The 17,851-nt window shown below is 44.9% G+C and overlaps 1 protein-coding gene across 3 annotated transcripts in view; it reads left to right on the forward strand.

The window, feature by feature from the left end:
- Plekhm3 (pleckstrin homology domain containing M3) overlaps positions 1-17,851 on the forward strand; it is a 178,141-nt gene that overhangs the window by 27,262 nt on the left and 133,028 nt on the right. For all 3 annotated transcript variants that reach the window (XM_057761522.1, XM_057761521.1, XM_057761523.1), the window contains exon 3: positions 8,339-9,271. In XM_057761522.1, the coding sequence (XP_057617505.1) occupies positions 8,339-9,271 (933 nt within the window). The remainder of the gene's footprint in view (positions 1-8,338; positions 9,272-17,851) is intronic.

Here is a 17,851-nt window from a genome sequence, read left to right on the forward strand (position 1 = left end):
TGCCACACTGTTCCTCAGACTTCTCCTGCTTTTTTCCTTCTTCAGGATCCCAGTTTTTTCTCCCAAGCAAATGTTATTCTGTTGTATATTATAGTTATTTGTATTCTATCCATCTCTTACCTTAGAAGCCCTTTAAAGATGTGAACCATATCGTAGAAAACTTTGTACTGGACCAAATATGAGCATGTGGAAAGTTAAAGTGTGTGTGTGTGTATGTGTGTGCGTGTGCGCGTGCGTGTGCATGTGTATGCCCGCGTGGAGGCCAGAGAGCCCCATCAAATGTCTTCCTCTATCACTGTCTACCTTACTTTCTGAGGTAGGGTTTCTTACTTAACCTGGCTCTTGCTGATTCTGGCAGCCTGGCTGGCTAGCAAGCCTCAGGGACCCTTCTGTCCCAGCTTCCCAGAGCTGGAGTTACAGGTACCTGCTGCCACACCTGGAGACCAAAGTCAGATCTTCATGCTTCCATGACAAGCGCTTTCCCAACTGAGCCATCTTCTTAGCCCTTAAGAGATTGAAGTCCTTGTGTTAGCGCGTAGGTTAGCCAGGGCAGGCGATGAATGGTGCGCCCTTCCTCGGGAGAGACTGTCTCCGCTCTCTGCACTCCTTAGCTGTCTGTGCTTCTTCCTGTAGGCTTGGTTCTCCTTGTCCACTCCAGTGTGTCTGCTGTTCTTGCTCAGTTCATGGCATTAATGTCGGCATAGCTTATGGTGTAGCTTCTGACATTACTAGTCCTGAAAACATACACACAAGTATATTATACAGAGTAGGTTGTGTTTGTGTATTTAGGAATGTATATGTATATAGATACATACATATATACATGTAACCATTAATGACAAAAAGCCATGAATTTTAAAGAGAGTAAGGAGTGGCATATGGGGAGGTTTGAAAGGAGGAAAGAAAAAGAAAATGATACATTATAATCTCAAAAATTAAGGAAATAATTTAAATAAAACCAGGACAGAATAGCTACATTTTTCTTCCTAAAATGGAAATGATTTCTGTTTTTCTCCTTATCTTTAGCTGTGTCAAGTTGAATAAAATTTGTTTTTAATACTCTTAGTAAGAGCTACCATTTAATGAGAGTTAATTTTGTATCCAGCCTCTTGCTAAGAAGTGTTCATTTTGCCAAGTGGTGGTGACACCCCAGCACGTGGGGGTCAGAGGCAGGTGGATCTCTGTGAGTTCGAGGCTAGCCTGGTCGACAGAGTGAGTTCCGGGGCAGCTAGGGCTGTCTCAAAAAAGATCCTGTCTCAAAAACAAAAAGAAAAAAAAGTGTTCATTTATTGTCTTATTTAATATTCACAGTAATTTAATCTAATGGGGGATATTGACCTAATTCCGGAACTGGGGAAATGGGGAACTGGGGAAATGGAGACTTAGACATGTGAACTGACATGTCACGGTCATAGTCATGTGGCTAGCCCTGACCCCGAGAGGACATGTGTCTGCTCTGTCACACTGCCTCACGACTCTAGGATTGCTCCACCATAGATAAAACCGTTTGGTCCAGATTGAAGTTCTGCAGATTAGAGCTCTACTCTCAACGTTCCCACTTGGTAACATAATTCTTTTCTCGAACCTCTTTGCAAATCTTAAATCAGAATGTTTTCAAAACCCAGCGAACAGTGGCGTGTGGCGGAGCTTGTAATTGTAAGGCTGTTAACATCTTTTCCTTCTCATCAGTAATTGAATACTTGGCAAATGCCAGGCACTGTGTGCAGCAACTCTTAGCAAAACTTCCAGAGAGGGGCGGTCCCATGGCTTCTTACCTGTTTGCTCTGTTCTTCTCAGTATATTAATGATGCCTCTTTTCTCCATTCATTGGTACCACATGGCTACAGCAGCCCTAAGACTCATCTTATAGGAAACTCAGGCAGAGACAGCATCTCTTTTGAGTCTCTTTCCCAGTTTCAGACTGGGTGGCATGCCCAATCTCAAAGCAATTTCTAGTGAAGGACAATAAAGTATTGTAAGAGGTTTAAACAAATTATGATTCTTTCCTCAAGCCAGGGAAGAGGTCATCTCTCCTGAATATATTGCCACCATATCTGAACAAAATTTGGGTTGTCCTGGTGAAGCATTTGGCTTTAGCTGGAGTTGAGAGAGTGAGCTCCTTCTAATCATGTGTGTCTACTATTCTCTTAGTACACAAAGACATGCTGATGGGATGCCCGTCTTAAAATCTATGTAAGGGAGATTCTTTTATGTTTATTTTCTTTAAATTATAGAGCCAGAACAGGAAGTTCACTGTGGCGTGTACTAACATAAAAGCTCATGTTTGAGATTGCTTATTAGGTTAAAAAGTTGGGTTTGTGACCTCCTAGTCAGTTTACGTCAGAGGAGAGAAGTTGACCAGGACTGAATTGACTGTGGCTGCTACTGCCTACCACAAACAATTAACATATCTGGCCCATATTTGTCTTAGAGCCTAGGCAGGTGACCTGCCTTTTTTTCTAGGTTTATGGGGGAGAACAAATAAGATACCCACTCTTTGCCCATAAAGAAAGTTCTCCAGAATAACTATAAAAAGTATTATCTGATGTCGGCATCAAAAAATCTTTTCTGGTAGAACACGTTTTTTAAGCTGAGTCTCGGGGATAGTGACTGTATTATGCTGGCCAGAAGGGAGCTGGCATCATGGAGCATACTCAGAATGGCTCCCACAGTGTCCTGCCTTCATATGCTTACTGGTCAGTGCCCGATTAATGCCAGCTGGTTAGTTTCCCTTCTCTCCTGTGCCTGAAGAGAACAGAGGCTTAAAATTAGTTCCAAGTGTTTTTCCTACTTCTGCCTTGGATATTATCAAAAACCTTAATGTGAAACACAAATTAGACAGCTGGCAGCTGTGTTTTATGGGCTAAATATGGCAAGGAAAAGAGAAATGTTGGTGATATACGAGGCCAGAGTAGTCTTCAGTGAGGAAGGGTATTTCAACTGAGAATTGAAGGCTGCTTACAAACCCCAGGTGATGAGAACATCCCCACAGAGTGGGATGGCCGGGAACTGACCTGCAGGAGAGAGTAGGGGCTCAGGTTACGGAGTATATTCAAACCAGACACATTGTCTTAATGTGGTATGTTTCAAATGTAAAGAGTGGGGTAGGGTAGCCACCTTTCCAGTTAGTAGCCTTTAGTGTGCGTGTACATGCCACCGATTAGACTAGCCGTGGGCCTTCATTTGTATGCTACACCCTGGGAAGGAGGGGTGACCTCATGGCAACTTTAGGAGAGGAACTAGGTGACAGTCTCTCTCACAGGAAGCCCCAGTTCTGCTCCTGAACTGCTCTTGTCTCCTTTCATGTGAGTCCCTCAGGAGGGAAGGGCTATGGCTCATGAGGGCTAGTTTTTTTTTTTTTTTTTTTTTTTTTGGATTTTCGAGACAGGGTTTCTCTGTAGCTTTTTGGTTCCTGTCCTGGAACTAGCTCTTGTAGACCAGGCTGGCCTCGAACTCACAGGGATCCGCCTGCCTCTGCCTCCCGAGTGCTGGGATTAAAGGCGTGCGCCACCACCGCCCGGCGTGAGGGCTAATTGTGACACTGCCCTGTAATCCCAGGGTTGCGGTTGCTGCAAGTGTAAACTGCATCCTCCAGGCAGCTGATCATTTATTTTATCCTCATGTGTCTGTCTACCTGGTGTCTGGTTGGTTTGAAGCTTTGGTGGAGAAGAGGGATGCAGCTTACTGGGTCTCCTCAGGCTTCCATGGTGCATATAGTGATTGCTGGACAAAGGACTAAAGAAGCCGATGTGCTCAACACATCAGGAGGCTGTGACAAGGAAGAAGCCTGGACTTCAGAGCTAGACTCTGGGGAGGGGGTGTAAACCAGTTAGGTGGCTGTGCTCGTCCTTATCAAGTGAGGAGAGACTGCGGCGATGGAGAGAGAGTGGGACACACGAAGAGTGAAAGGGGTCAACTTGAGGAGAGATATAAACCAATAAGGAAAGAAGGGCCCACCATTTGGAGTGCAACTCCCCCTTTCTGTCTGTGCTCAGTAACCAACTCCATCCTTTCCTCGGTGCCCACCTCCGCTCCATGCCTTAACCAGAGCTACTCAGATGGAGCTCTTCTGAGGTTCCGAACCCGTTCGCTGTACTTGTTGCAAGGCTTTGAGCACCTTGGGCTTCATAGTGTGGACTTCCCTTTCAGACCCATAGGCAATTGTAGCCAAGGCACCTATTAACACACTGACAGATGTTGGTAGAGCAGCCTCTGGTGCAGAGGAGAAAGAGACCAAGAACACTGCCTTTTCCTTTGCCCAGTAAATGTGGTCTCTCAGGAGGTGAAGGTGCGAGGTAAGTACATAAAGCATTGGAACTAGAGGGAGAAATTCCAAAAAGTATTGCAACTTCCGAGGCCTTGAGGCTAGAATGTACGTGGCTATCTAGGAGACACAGGGAGGATTGTGGATGGAGTGTGAGAGAGGGTGAGAGATGTTAAAGAGAATTATCAAGGCCAGACTGTACTCCACAGAACATGGATTATTCATGTGCGATTATGAAAATAATGTAATGAATTTGAAAATTCTGATATTTTGCAGATACATCCTGAAGTATTTATAGTTGAAGTGATGTAATGCCAATAGTCGGCTTTCAAACATTCTAGGGGAAAAAGTGAAATAAAAACCAAGAGCTGGAGAGAGGTAGAAGTGACAAAACATTAACACTAGAGACTTGATATGTGTGTGTGTGTGTTTGGGTAGTGTATGCATATGTATGCATTCATAAACATGACTATACTTTCCTGTGTCTGTGTGTGGTGTATGAATACGTGTGCAAGTGTGTTTGTGGATACACTTTCCTCTGTGTGTGGGGGGGGGATATACACATAAGTATGCATGTGTGTTTGTGGATGTACTCTCCTCCTGTGTGTGTGTGTGTGTGTAGACCAGAGATCAACAACATCACATGCCTCCTTCTGTCTCTCTTCACCTTGTTTTTTGAGACAGGCTTCTCACTGAATCTGGAGCTCACAGTTTTGGCTGGATTGGCTAGCCTGCGAATCCTTAGCCCCCACACGCAGGGATTACAGATCTGCACCCCTACCTGGCTTTTTACACAGTTGCTTAGGATCCAAACTCAGGTCCTCATTTGCACTTTACGTGTGGAGCTCTCTCTGCACACCAGTGGTTTGCTCCCTTTCCATGTGTCTTCGTGGTGTTCGGAAGTCTCCATGATGGCATGCACTGGAGGGCAAGCTTGGGAGTGTGGACTGAGTAAATGTGCCTTGGGATGTGTGCAGGGTTTTGGCTGAGAGACACGCGGAAAGCTTAGATTGGAAAACTCTGAGACAGCCAGGAAGGAGGCGGATTGAATCTGACGAAGGTGGAGGCCATCCATGAAAAGGAACTGATGACCAAAGAGGAACTCTGGCGGTGGGAATGCAGAAGTGAATCTGGCGCCCGCCCTGCCGGGAACATTCTCCCTTCCCCTTTAGTCAGCAGAGTCAGGTCCCTGTGCCATTCCTGTGTGGTTGACTGGGAGGAGAGGGACGAACTGAAGCAGCTGCACGGGGCAGGGAAGCAGAGGTGAGGTGGCCAGGGGCTTGCTAGCTGCTTAGTTTTCTTATGGAGAGTTTCTGGGTGGTAGTTCATCATGAAAGTTAGTGATTATGGTGATTTGTTTAGAGCATGTGTCTGCATTTTTTTCTTTTGTTTGTTTTTTTGTTCATGAAATGGTATAAATCTTATTAGTGATCCTATCTGAACCACTTATGTTCATTAAGATTGAAATTCTGTTGTGAAATTAAGCACTTTAAAATGTATGTGTAAATTAAATGAATTAAAATGATAAGATCTAGGGAGAAACTCCAACTATGGCAAAATTATAGATAGATAGATAGATAGATAGATAGATACACACACACACACACACACACATCTTTTTTCCTGATTTTTCAGTAGCAAAAATATTTAAAAATATATTTCAGATCCAATAGAAAGTAATAGTTGCCAGAAATGAGAGAGACATGGTAGTCCCCAGACCTCTATGATTAACGATGTTAATTATACAAGCACAAAACCCAAAAAAATATGATACAGGCATTCCTGCTCTGAGAAAGGACTGGGTTCCCCAGAAGCTTCCTGGCCCTTCCCCTGTCCTCATGGCTCTTGTTAGGCGGTTCACTGTAGCCCAGGCTGGCCTCAGACTCATGGTAGCTCTCCTGCCTCAGCTTTCTCAGTGCAAAGATGGAAGGTCTTATTGGGTGGGAAAACAGTGTTGAAGCACAAGTTAGCTTTAATACCCTGGAGATTTCCTAGTGAGACTTCTTGTTCCTTTCCACGTGACCTGTCATCCACATCTGAGCTCACACCTCAGGCAGGAGTGAGACCGTGGCTTGGTGTGCTGCTGGGCCGAGCACAGTTATACTTGGAATTAATTCCCAGTAGCTGCAGTCGAAAGCTCTCAGGCAAGAAGCAGGAGAGGTGGCTTGTTTGACTCGAGGACTCACGGCTGAGTCGCCAGGTCACAGGAGGAATCAGAGGAACTGACTGTGCAGAAGGCAGCCTGACGGAGATGGGAGGGGAGAGGTGACAGCCATGCCTCTGACAGCCCTGCCTCCCCGCTGCCGGAGAGTAGGCATCCATTATCTTTCTACAAAGGGATTAGTGTGGGTTGTTAGAAATTAACAGCTTTTTAGTTAACACAGAAATAGTAATGAATTAACATTAGGACCAGGGATGTAAAGCTGCTGAAACAGGCCTTTCTCTCCCTTCTTCTGTTGGTTTGCTGTTTTAAAATGAGAGCTAGCTAGGCCTTCCTTCCTTCATCCCCTCCTTCCCCCCTTCCTTCAAGGGTGACCTATCTTCAGTTTGTGGCTGTCTGTAGAATGTGTCAGCAGAGAGATTGAGAAGCCACGTAGACATTAAAGTTTCTACCAGGTTACTTCTTTACCAATTTCATGCATGGATATTCTGTCATAGTAGACCAAGGTCTCAGGAGACTAGGCACGGTCGTCCTTACCTGTGGTGTAAGCACCCAGGAAGCTGGGGCAGAAGGGTCTTGAGGTTGAGGCCAGCCTTGGCTACAAAATGAAAGCCTTTCTCAAGAAACAAATTCTCACGAGTCTCTCTACTACAGTCCCTTTTATCCACGTACTGCATGGCTTTCGGTGTCAGCTGTCATGGACTAAGGATGCTGTGACCAGACAAACGTGCAAGGGAGAGGAAGTGGGGAAAGAGACTGGGGACGGAATTAGTTCTCCCATGTGTCAGATACTGTGCTAGAAGCTTTATTTCTAATTTAACAAATACTGTTCTTTTTTGTTTTTCACTTTCAGTTATTTGAGACAGATACATGCCTTGTAGTACAGGCTTGCATGACAGTCTGTGTATAGCAGGCTAGCTTCGGACTCATGATCTCTGTGATCCTCCTGTCTCAGCTTTCCCAGTGCTAAGATTACAAGTGTATACCTGCACCACCTAACAAATACTATACTTACTAAGGACCCTTACTGTGTTGATAAAGCATTGTCCTGTGTGCTGTGCTAGAGAAAAGAGAGCTTACTCCATTAGTGAAGACAGACTTTAAAAAACAGATAAAGTATTGTTTGTCTGGACATTAAATAACTTACAACAATATAGTCTGATAGAAGCCTGTGGTAGAGGATTAATGTAGTAGGGCTACCTGATGCTGACCCAGGGACCTATGTCTACAGATGCCATGGGGGGAAGGCGAGAGAAGTCAGGAGGAAAGTTCAGTATGTGCTCGCTGACTGAAGCTGTGGGATGCAACCTTGCAAGCCAAGGGCACAGAATAAGCAGGGTCCGACTCAGAAAACTGCCACCTGAGGTGAGACCTCAGAGGTATTGTAGTGGACCCGAGGGTAGAGATGATGCTGGCTAGACGGTCCAGGTCTGATGGAGGACTGATGAGCTTGCCTGCGGAACAGTTTATCAGCTCATAGTTCACCTCTGCTCTCCCTTTCTGGCGTCAGGAGCCCAGGAAAAAAGAGACAGAACAGGGATTGGCTTGTGTGATGGGAATTCTCTCTTGTGGGTTGGAACTCTGCAGAATTCACCTAGAAAGGGAGGAACCTGGCCAGTGTGATTAGACGCACAAGGCATACCTACCTGTTCTGGTCGCAGCTTTCCCAGCATTTGTTTGCACCCGGACCGCTGTCGCGTTGACAGTGTACACTCTGTATGTCCTCGTGCACTCGCTCATCACCTAGGGTGAGGAATCCCCAGATACATCCTGCCAGTTAGTTACCACCCTGGAATTTTAGTATTCCTGCTTCGCTTAATCGGAATCAGAAAGATGTCAGCCCCCAATGTGGTTGGTTTCATGTACCTGCCTTCTCGTAGTTATTACTTTAGCTTTTCTTTTCCTCTTTCTAGAACACAAGCAGACATTCCCAAACATCCTGAAGAAGGGTTATCTGGAGATCAGGAAGAACCATGACAGTTACTGGCAAAGCTGCTACGCTGAACTCTCACCCTACGGCCTGCACTTGTACAGCCTCGACAGCAGTGGGAATCAGAGCCTGCATGCCACGTACCAGCTTTCACACTTCCAGAGCGTTTCCGTTCTAGGCAATCTCGAGGCCAGGATGGTGGACACTGTTCTCTATGACAATTCTCAGCTGCAGCTAAAGGCAGAGTCCCCATGGGAGGCCCTGGACTGGGGGCAGAAGCTCTGGGAAGTTGTGCATGCTGCTCTGCCCAGTTATATGGGCCAGCAGGATGACCTGGCAAACTCACCAGGACTTGGTCATCATGTTGACTGTACACAGAACCACTGTTTGCAGAAGAAATCCAGTGGGCTGCTGTCCTCCCCTGTCTTGGATAGCCCCAAACAGTACCAAAACATCCTCAAATCAGGGACACTCTACAGATTGACTGTCCAAAATAACTGGAAGGCATTTACATTTGTGCTGAGCAAGGCCTATCTTATGGCCTTCCACCCTGGCAAGCTAGACGAGGATCCCCTGTTGAGCTACAATGTGGATGTGTGTCTGGCTGTGCAGATAGACAACCTGGATGGTTGTGACTCTTGCTTTCAAGTCATTTTCCCCCAAGATGTCCTCCGCCTCCGGGCTGAGACCCGACAGAGGGCACAGGAATGGATGGAGGCTCTGAAGACAGCGGCCAACGCGGCAAGGAGTTCTGAGCAAAACCTGCAAGTCACGCTGAGGAACAAAGCCAAGGATCAGATAGGTGGCCATGAGCAGCGGAAGAACAAACGCCAGTCCGTGACCACCAGCTTCCTGAGCATCCTGACAACTCTGTCTTTGGAGCGAGGACTCACTGCTCAGAGTTTCAAATGTGCAGGTATGGAGTGCGTTTGCAGCCTCAAGCTCATGCCTGAGCATCCCTGAATTCTACAGTGGGAATTCGTTTTTAAACCTTATGTGACAGTCACAGATGATTGTTAAAATCATGTTCATAAAAAATATGTCTCCTCTAAGGAGTATACTTCATTAAAAATTTGCTGGGTCCCAGGCCAACTAGGGCTACAGAATGAGACGAGGCCCTGTCAAAAAAAAAAAAAAAATCCTAAGAGCCCACAGGAGGCTAAGATGGGATTGCCTTGAGTGGAAAGCTAGCAGGGGCTACATATCAAGTGTCTGTCAGGGCTACAGTGTGAGACCTTGCCTCAGAAATAGCCCAAACCAAACCATCCATCCTAATACTCAATGGTAAAGTAAATAGAAGCCATGGGGAATGTCAGTGAATCAAAACGACTTGGCCAAAGCCTGACCAGACTGGAATTTAGGCTTCCTGAGTCAGCCATGATCCCATTTCCTCTGCCTTTTGAATAAAAGTCACTGTGGTTGTGTGTGTCACAGATTGTTTCATGACAGAATTTTAAGCCCTAGTAGCTAGTGGAGCTTTTTAGGCAAGGCAAATGTTCCTACCTGACAGCTGAGGTTGACTTTGTCAATTCCTGAAACACTAGAATCTACAGAAAGTCAGCACTGAAAACAGTGTGGTGATGGCTTTAAAGGAGGGCATTATTCAGCAGATGACCCCTGAGGCATAGGGGGAAGCCCAAGTTCCTGGAGCTGTTCTGTGAGGTTCATACAGAGTGGCCTCAAGCCCAGTGCTCTGCTCTGTCCATCTACTGTAAGCTGAATTAAAATCCCGTTTTGCCAAGCCCCAGATTTGTTACGATAATTTAATACAAAGACAGACTTAATTGGAAACCTGATTGAGAAGTTTTAAAGTCAAGCATTTTAGACTTAAGTATGCTGTTTAGAAATGAACAAGAAGCTCACCACCAGCCAAGAGCAGGTTTTATGTTCGTTCTTACTCCTGCACTGAAAAAGAGCAAGCGGTGGTCAGAATGAAAACACACACTTTAAATTCAGTGTAGTCACAATGACCACCTTTCTATTGGAAAGTAGTTGACTTTAAGGAGGGTCTTAATGACCGTGCAGTAGGAACTTAGAGATGGGATTGGCAAAAGGAGAAACTCTGAGCCAGAAATAGCAGGACCTCCAGATGTGGCAGCACATACATGTATTTCCAGCACTTGGAAGGCTGAAAGAGGAGGATCGCCAGTTTGAAGGCAGTCTGGGATATATAGTGAAAACCTGTCTCAGAAAATAAGAACACAAGCCAGGCGGTGGTGGCGCACGCCTTTAATCCCAGCACTCGGGAGGCAGAGGCAGGTGGATCTCTGTGAGTTCGAAACCAGCCTGGTCTACAAGAGCTAGTTCCAGGATAGGCTCCAAAACCACAGAGAAACCCTGTCTCAAAAAACCAAAAAAAAGAAAAAGAAAATAAGAACACATTGGGAGAAACACTGACCGTGTGTGTGTGTATGTGTGTGTTGGTGTATTTAATTTGTCTTGTTTTTTATTTATTTTAGAAATTGTTAGTGTTTCAGGGTCTCATTGGTGCATATATCATTACATTTCAGAATTCAGGCATTCAACAATAATAATTGCTTAGAAGATAGGCTTCCCAAACTAGTAATATACTTGTGTGACATTAGATTGCTCATAGGGTCAATAAATCTCTTGCTGTTGAAAGATGAGAGAATAGCTCAGTCTTGTTCACAAGGCTGTCTCCAGAGTACCGCTTTAAGAAACTGTGTAGGGAGAGAATGCAGACCAGCTGGGGCGGTCTGCCAGGGCCGTCCATTTAGTTCGTTTGTGCCACGCTTCTCTCGGTTTGCTTCCTAATGCAGAGCGCACTGCCCATGTTTTGCATTGAGGGAAGGGAATATTTGAGAACAAACTAAGTGCATCTAAAAGTTGGAGAAATTAAAAACAGGAAAAGGCAAAGAGAGATGAGGCAGCAAGAAGGAAGCTAAGTAGAAGAGAGAAAGTATTACATAACGGGCAAGAATGGCACTTTAGCGTCACCCTGTTCCCTGTGGTAGAACACATCCCTAGGCTGTTGAAATTTGGTGCTCGTTAAATTTGGCTTGCTGCACGATAGCTGAGTAGGGGAGGGAGGGAAGTCAGACGATGGGAATAAGAAGTCCGCTCAGTGGTTAGCTCATGCTTTGGTTTGGCACCCGGTGGGATGCAGGTGCGTTTAGGGTGGAGAGAATGCTAACTTTACATATGTAATGTATAGTGTAGCACATTCCAAAGTAAGATCAGTTCTGTTTCATTGCCTCTTTCCATCAGGGAGTGTGATATTCAGCTGCTTCTTGATAGGTGTAGTTTTACAGACCTTCATTTCCAGTATTAAACCAGAAGGGACAGTGGTTTTCTTCCTTGGGTTGGAAATTATTCTGTGTGTCCTGTAGAGGGCAGAGTCTCAAAAGAAAACAAAACAAAACAAAACAAAAAACTTAATAAACAAATCTGAATGTTTTTTCAAAATTCCCCAGAGGCAGTTTGTTAGATTGCTGTAGCAGATGACCTTAGCACTGCTAATTCCCCAGAGGCAGTTTGTTAGATTGCGTTGTCACCCTCCTTATGACAGGAGACTCCGCGTTGAGAAGCTTTAGTGTGTCTCTAGTGTGGATTGTTAAGTTTTCAATGTCTGCTTAGTCTTTCCCCCTTTAAATATTCTGCACAAACAAGTGTTACATAGAAGGGTGCCCTGAGTAGGCTCTTTGTTCTGACGTCATTTGATTACTAGCGATTCTGAGGAGCCACAATACTGACGTTTATGTATATAAAACAGGACAATTGTCCCATTTCCCTAAATTCTTTCTCTAAGTGAAGAAATCTCTAGATCCTTTAAAATGTTTTTAGAGAGTCCCCATGGAGAAAATGGAGCATGGCCATCCAGGACACCTGAGGTTAGTTCTGAAGCTGTGTGCTGGTCCACGACAGCACACTCCTTGCCTTCTGCTTAGACTTAGGCTAGTTAGATTTCGTTTTGTTTGATAGCTGCATTGCTTCCTCCTCCTCAGTCCCACGGCTGCTTAGGAGGCTCTTGGGGCAGAAACTTAACCGTGTTCGTGCCTGCCTCCCGGGGACCCCCGAGCTTGCCAGTTCTACTTCCTACCATCTGAAAACCCATTCCTGTGCACATTTGATCATTTGCTACTTGCCTGGTACTTGTGTGCCTGGGGTCAGTGCCCCAGAAATATGGATGCAGTAATCACATTGGTAACTGCCAGACAGTAGCCATGACGAGATTCACAAGCCTTCAGTGGTGGCGCCAGGTAGGAGTGTGAAACTGCTCATCTCTCATATTTCTGGCCTATAAGTAAGGCACTAAGTAGGCTGAGCCTCATGTTGGACCATGGCATCACAGAGCGCTTGAGCAGAGCAGCACATGCTGGACTCTGTAGGCTGAGTCTCATGTTGGACCATGACATCACAGCATTCTTGAGCAGAGCAGCACGTGCTGGACTCAATAGGCTGAGTCTCATGTTGGACCATGACATCTCAGAGCCCTCTTGAGCAAGGCAGAATGTGCTGGACTCTGTAGGCTGAGTCTCATGTTGGACCATGACATCTCAGAGCGCTCTTGAGCAGGGCAGAATGTGCTGGACTCTGTAGGCTGAGTCTCATGTTGGACCATGACATCACAGCGTTCTTGAGCAGGGCAGCACGTGCTGGACAAGGTGCGCAGTACTGCTATTTGGGGTGCTTTAATATGGCCTCTGTGGAAGGCGTCTGCAATAGAAAATGAGGTGTGCTTCTTTGAAATTATGGGCTGGAATTCAAAATTGTATTTGACAATGAGGAGTCTGTGACGCTAAAATATTAATGCTTAAAAGATGATTGTACCACTTATTAAAATATTTATGAAGGAGTGCATACCCATAAAAGGTTCTAAATCTGGTTATTCCTAACTGCTTATAAAGTAGTCTATCAGACAGCATGCCTGTTTCCTTAGGGATTCGACATGTGTGTCTGCTTGTTTGTGCTCAGATGCATGGTTTTCTTGGTACAAGCACACAACAGTAACTTCCCAGCACTAGAGATTTAGCAGTTGAGTGCAAGAATTTGAAGAGCCTGGGACTTTATAGTTGTGACAGAGATGCAAAGCTCACCTTCAGAAGTGTTCCTTGTGGGACTGTTTTGTAATCTGGACGTGGTTTGGGTGTCCCACTCGGCAATGCTCATGAGTGGAACTGAAGTGGAGTGTGGGAAGGAAGAAGAATGGACCTAGGTGTGCACCGTTCTCCCGCCTTTGTTTTTATGGTTTTGCTCCCTGGCTGCTGTTTAACCTCTGGGGACTGCTGTTGGTGATTGTGCATCTCTGGCATTGAGAGCTGTTACTTTCCTTTTTCTTCCCCTCCAGCCTGGGGGGGGGGGAGCTTAAGGGGGGGAGTTTTGCTGTGAATTCTTCAGCCATTTAGTGCAAATTCCTGTAATTACCGGCATTGTATCTCCTCTGAATGGCACATAATACAGCAGAAGCCATTCCTAATTGAGACCTTACAGGAGGTACAAATCCCTTCTTTGTTCAGCCTGACAAATTAGTGCCAGAAAGTGGCAGGGTCCGAGTGGGAATCAAAGGCAAGAAACACAAAGATGGAACTTAAGGCTACAGTAATAACCCTCTCTGTCCGAGGGAAAGAAGGTAATGACCAATGAAAAAATGAAGGGTTGTTTTTGTTGTTGTTGTTATAAATTCCCTTGACATGACAGCACCTCAGGGCTGCTCTATTTATTTAGTAAAAGTGATTAAATAGTAATACAACAGGGCGGCCCATTGTTTCCCCAGACGCCCCCATCTCACAGACCCCTGTTGCCTTGGCTAATTGATTGACAATGGACCACTGAAAAAGAGTTTGTTGTTAGGACCTGGGATGTGAGAGCATCCTTGCACCCTGGTGTGTCTCTGCGTGCATGCTTCATTTTGTGTGAGCTGGACTGCACCCTGGTTTATCTCCGCATGCATGTTTCATTTTGTGTGAGCTGGACTGCACCCTGGTGTATCTCCGCATGCATGCTTCATTTTGTGTGAGCTGGACTGCACCCTGGTGTATCTCCGCATGCATGTTTCATTTTGTGTGAGCTGGACTGCACCCCGGTGTGTCTCCGCATGCATGTTTCATTTTATGTGAACTGTATTCCAGTTTGCCTCTGCCTCACCTTACCCCTTCTCTCTCCCTTACCTTACTTTTCTGCTCCCTTTTTCTCACCAACACCCCGACGAACAGGTAGTGGAGAGTTAGAATTGTAGTCCAGGCTTTGGAGAGATTTAGCCTCGGGGTCAGCTCCTGCTCTGGATAAGGCAGAAACCGTAGTCTGAGATGAGGGCAGGGAAGGGGATTGTGGCGCTTTACGGCAGAAATGTGTAGGCATAATGGCTGTCTGGAACTCGTCTTTGCACTAAGGTTTTTTTGTTTTTGATTTTAATGAAATTCCTTGCTCAGTTTCTTGAAAGGAAAAAAAAAATCCTCACACCATTACAATTTACATTTGGGGGCAAGTATTTTGGGGCTAGAAACAAAACCTTTTTTTTTTCCAGTGGCCCTCAGTTCCTGAGAAACCAGATTTGATTACTTGAGGATCAAATCTGGCTGTTGGTGGTGGATGCTGTAAGCTGTGGGAAGATGACCAAAGGCCTCTAGGCAGATAATTAATAGCCGCTGGTTATATATGCTCAACTAGCTAAGCTGAAGATAAATCCCTAATTTAACTCTGTTACAGCTGCAAAAACAAATCATTTCAAGCCCCCAGGAAAGCAAAATACATTAAACAAACAGTATCGACCTCGCTAATACCACATGGCATTTCATGTGATAAATGGGGGCATATTTCTGGCGAGTGCCTGTTTTATGACGTCTTTTAGACATAAAGGATACCTTCACCCTAGCAATACAAGCATCCCTGATAGAAAGTAGAGAGTGGTTAATTATTCATCCGGTAGCTACCAGTTTGGAAGTAAGCATCATTTCTGCATTGGTCCTCATTAGTTACTTATTGACCTTGACGTAAATTCTGCAACGTGGTTGAGGAAGAGAAATTGAATCTGGCAACTGATAGTAGGTGTAAATCTACTTAAAGGGAGGTCTGTTGGTTCCCGGTTGTGCATTTTACTCTTAGGCGAAAAAGTATAAAAGTGTTGGGGAAGATTTGTTTTCATCCTATGTGAAAAAAATGGGGGAGGGGGGCGGTAATTTGCTGTACCAAAGTGGCAGGTCTTCTAAGGAAACGAACTTGAAAACCAAAAGAGAACGTTTTCCTTTATGTTTGCAGTTCTTATATGTATGTGCTGCTTCAGATTTACCTCCCTTTTGGTAAGGATAGTGATAAAACGAAGATTTATTTGTTTAGTGTATAGGACGATAGAGAATTAGAGGAAGAAAAACAAGGAGGAAAAATGCAGCTATGTCTTTTAAGGCATAGAATCAGCTTGCATAAATAAGAAGTACTTTGTTGTTGCCTTGCATGTCATCCAAGTCATCTTGTCATTGTTTTCGGTTGTGGCTTCTTACTGGAAGGAGAGATCACTAGAGGGGTGTGTGTGTGGCACTAAATGGCAAAATTTTATTTCTCTAAACTTGAATATGACTACAAAGGTTGCTGGTAGTAAAAAATTATCAAATAAATTTTAACTTGAGTGTTCATGTCAACAAATATTTAGAAAGATGAAAGTTTATTTGCTCATTAAATTTATTAGATATTTATCAATCACCTTATATGTATCACACATATTCTCCCAGGATCACTGGAATATGTAAACAGGAGTGAGGTACAAGCTGTGCCCTCCAATGACTTGCGGAAAGCCCCTTCCCTCAAAAAGCATGTAAAGGAATTGGAGAGAAGGCTCAAGAGAGAGTGTGGAGGTGGGCTGCTCACAGACTTGAGACCATTGCTCCAACTCTTGCTTGTACAAGAGAGCTCCCATTGTGATTTAAAAGCTGAGAAGTTAAAATGGCCTCTACTTTCTTACTCATTTTAGATGGTTTTAACTTCCAGGAAACCCTCCTTGGCTTTTATCACATCTAGCTGAAATAATATTGTCTGCCCATTTTGTAGTAGATGCATGTCAGGCACAACAGAAGAGTAGGTATAGCCTGGAACCCTGAGGACCGGAGTTGGTTGAGGATGCATACAGGAAAATGAGCTACTCGATCAGGTCTCTGCTGTGCAGTGCCCAGCGTTTAGGGAAACATCTGGCCTAATCCCCACGACAGTGAAACTTGGACTATCAGATGTTATAGTTCTGTTGTTTTGTGACTGGCAGTCTTACCCAAGCATTGCTGAAGGAGAGGTCCATGTCAGTCTAAAAGGCTGTCAATGAAGGGGCGGAGCTTATTAAGGACAAAGACTGGGGTCCCACCTGGGTTTCCAGTTCTTCCACTTGCAAGTTCTGTTACTGTGGCTAAATGGCTTCATTTCTCTGTACCTTCATTTTTCTCAACTCTGAGAACATATGTACATCTGCCTTATAGTTTGACCTTAAAGGCTTAGGACAGGGTTCAGCACATCGTAAGGCTAGCAATTATTAATATTTGCTTACCTTTGATAGCATTTGCCTGGGTAAAGATTACATAAGTATACATACCAAAGTTACAGCTCTTCCAACACGGGCTTGAACCACTAAGATGTAGAATGATAAAACTGAGCAAGTCAGGCTAGAGGAATGACTGAAAACAAGTGAGGTTTAGAGTGATAGGTACCTAGTCTTTTATTTATATTCAGAAGATTAACCACAAAGATGGAGAGCAGAGGAAACTTGACCAACAACAGTCCATGTGGGCATATAAATGAGGCAGCTGGAAGCCAGCGTTCGGTCGGCTTTGGTCCCCAAAGAAGAGAGAAATGACTTCTGAGACAGCTCGACTGGTGAAGGCACCTGCTGCCGAGCCTGCCCACCTGAGCCAGATCATGTGAGGCTCATGGTGAAAGGAGACAACAGACTTCTGACCTCCTCGTGGGCATGGTAACTCACAGCCCTCTCCCAGAGTCCTCTCCCACATGAGTGGACACATGCAAAATAAACATTTTTTAAAAAGAGATATCCTTAATGTTCTCTGTCCTGGCCAGGGCACATCTGGAATGTTCAGTTATGGATGTTGCTCTTTAAAATAAGCACCCACATCTGTTGATATAGAAGACAGAGAAGGAACTTTAATCATGGTGTACACATGAGACTAGATGAGGGGGTATAATGTGAGGGTCGCGTGTTTGAAAGCTGACACCTACAAAATAGATGCACTTAGTGCAGTTCCGTCTGACGAATGTAACAACCACCTCAGGTGGGTTGGAGAAAATGAGCAGAGGCCTGTCCAATAGGGCTAGAAAACTGCAAATTTCAAATGTCAAGATACTTAGATTGAAGGCTAGAGAAATGGGTCACAGGTTAAGAGCACTGGCTGCTCTTCTAGAGGACCTGAGTTCAATGCCCAGCACCCACATGGTAACTCACAATGGTCTGTAGTTCTACATATGAACTCTGGGCACCAGGTACACAAGTTTTGCACAGCTATTCATGCACCAAAACACCATACATATAAATTAAAATTAAGATATT

The sequence above is a fragment of the Chionomys nivalis genome, chromosome 2 (genome assembly GCF_950005125.1).
Source record: "Chionomys nivalis chromosome 2, mChiNiv1.1, whole genome shotgun sequence".
In the NCBI taxonomy this organism is placed as follows: Eukaryota; Metazoa; Chordata; class Mammalia; order Rodentia; family Cricetidae; genus Chionomys; species Chionomys nivalis.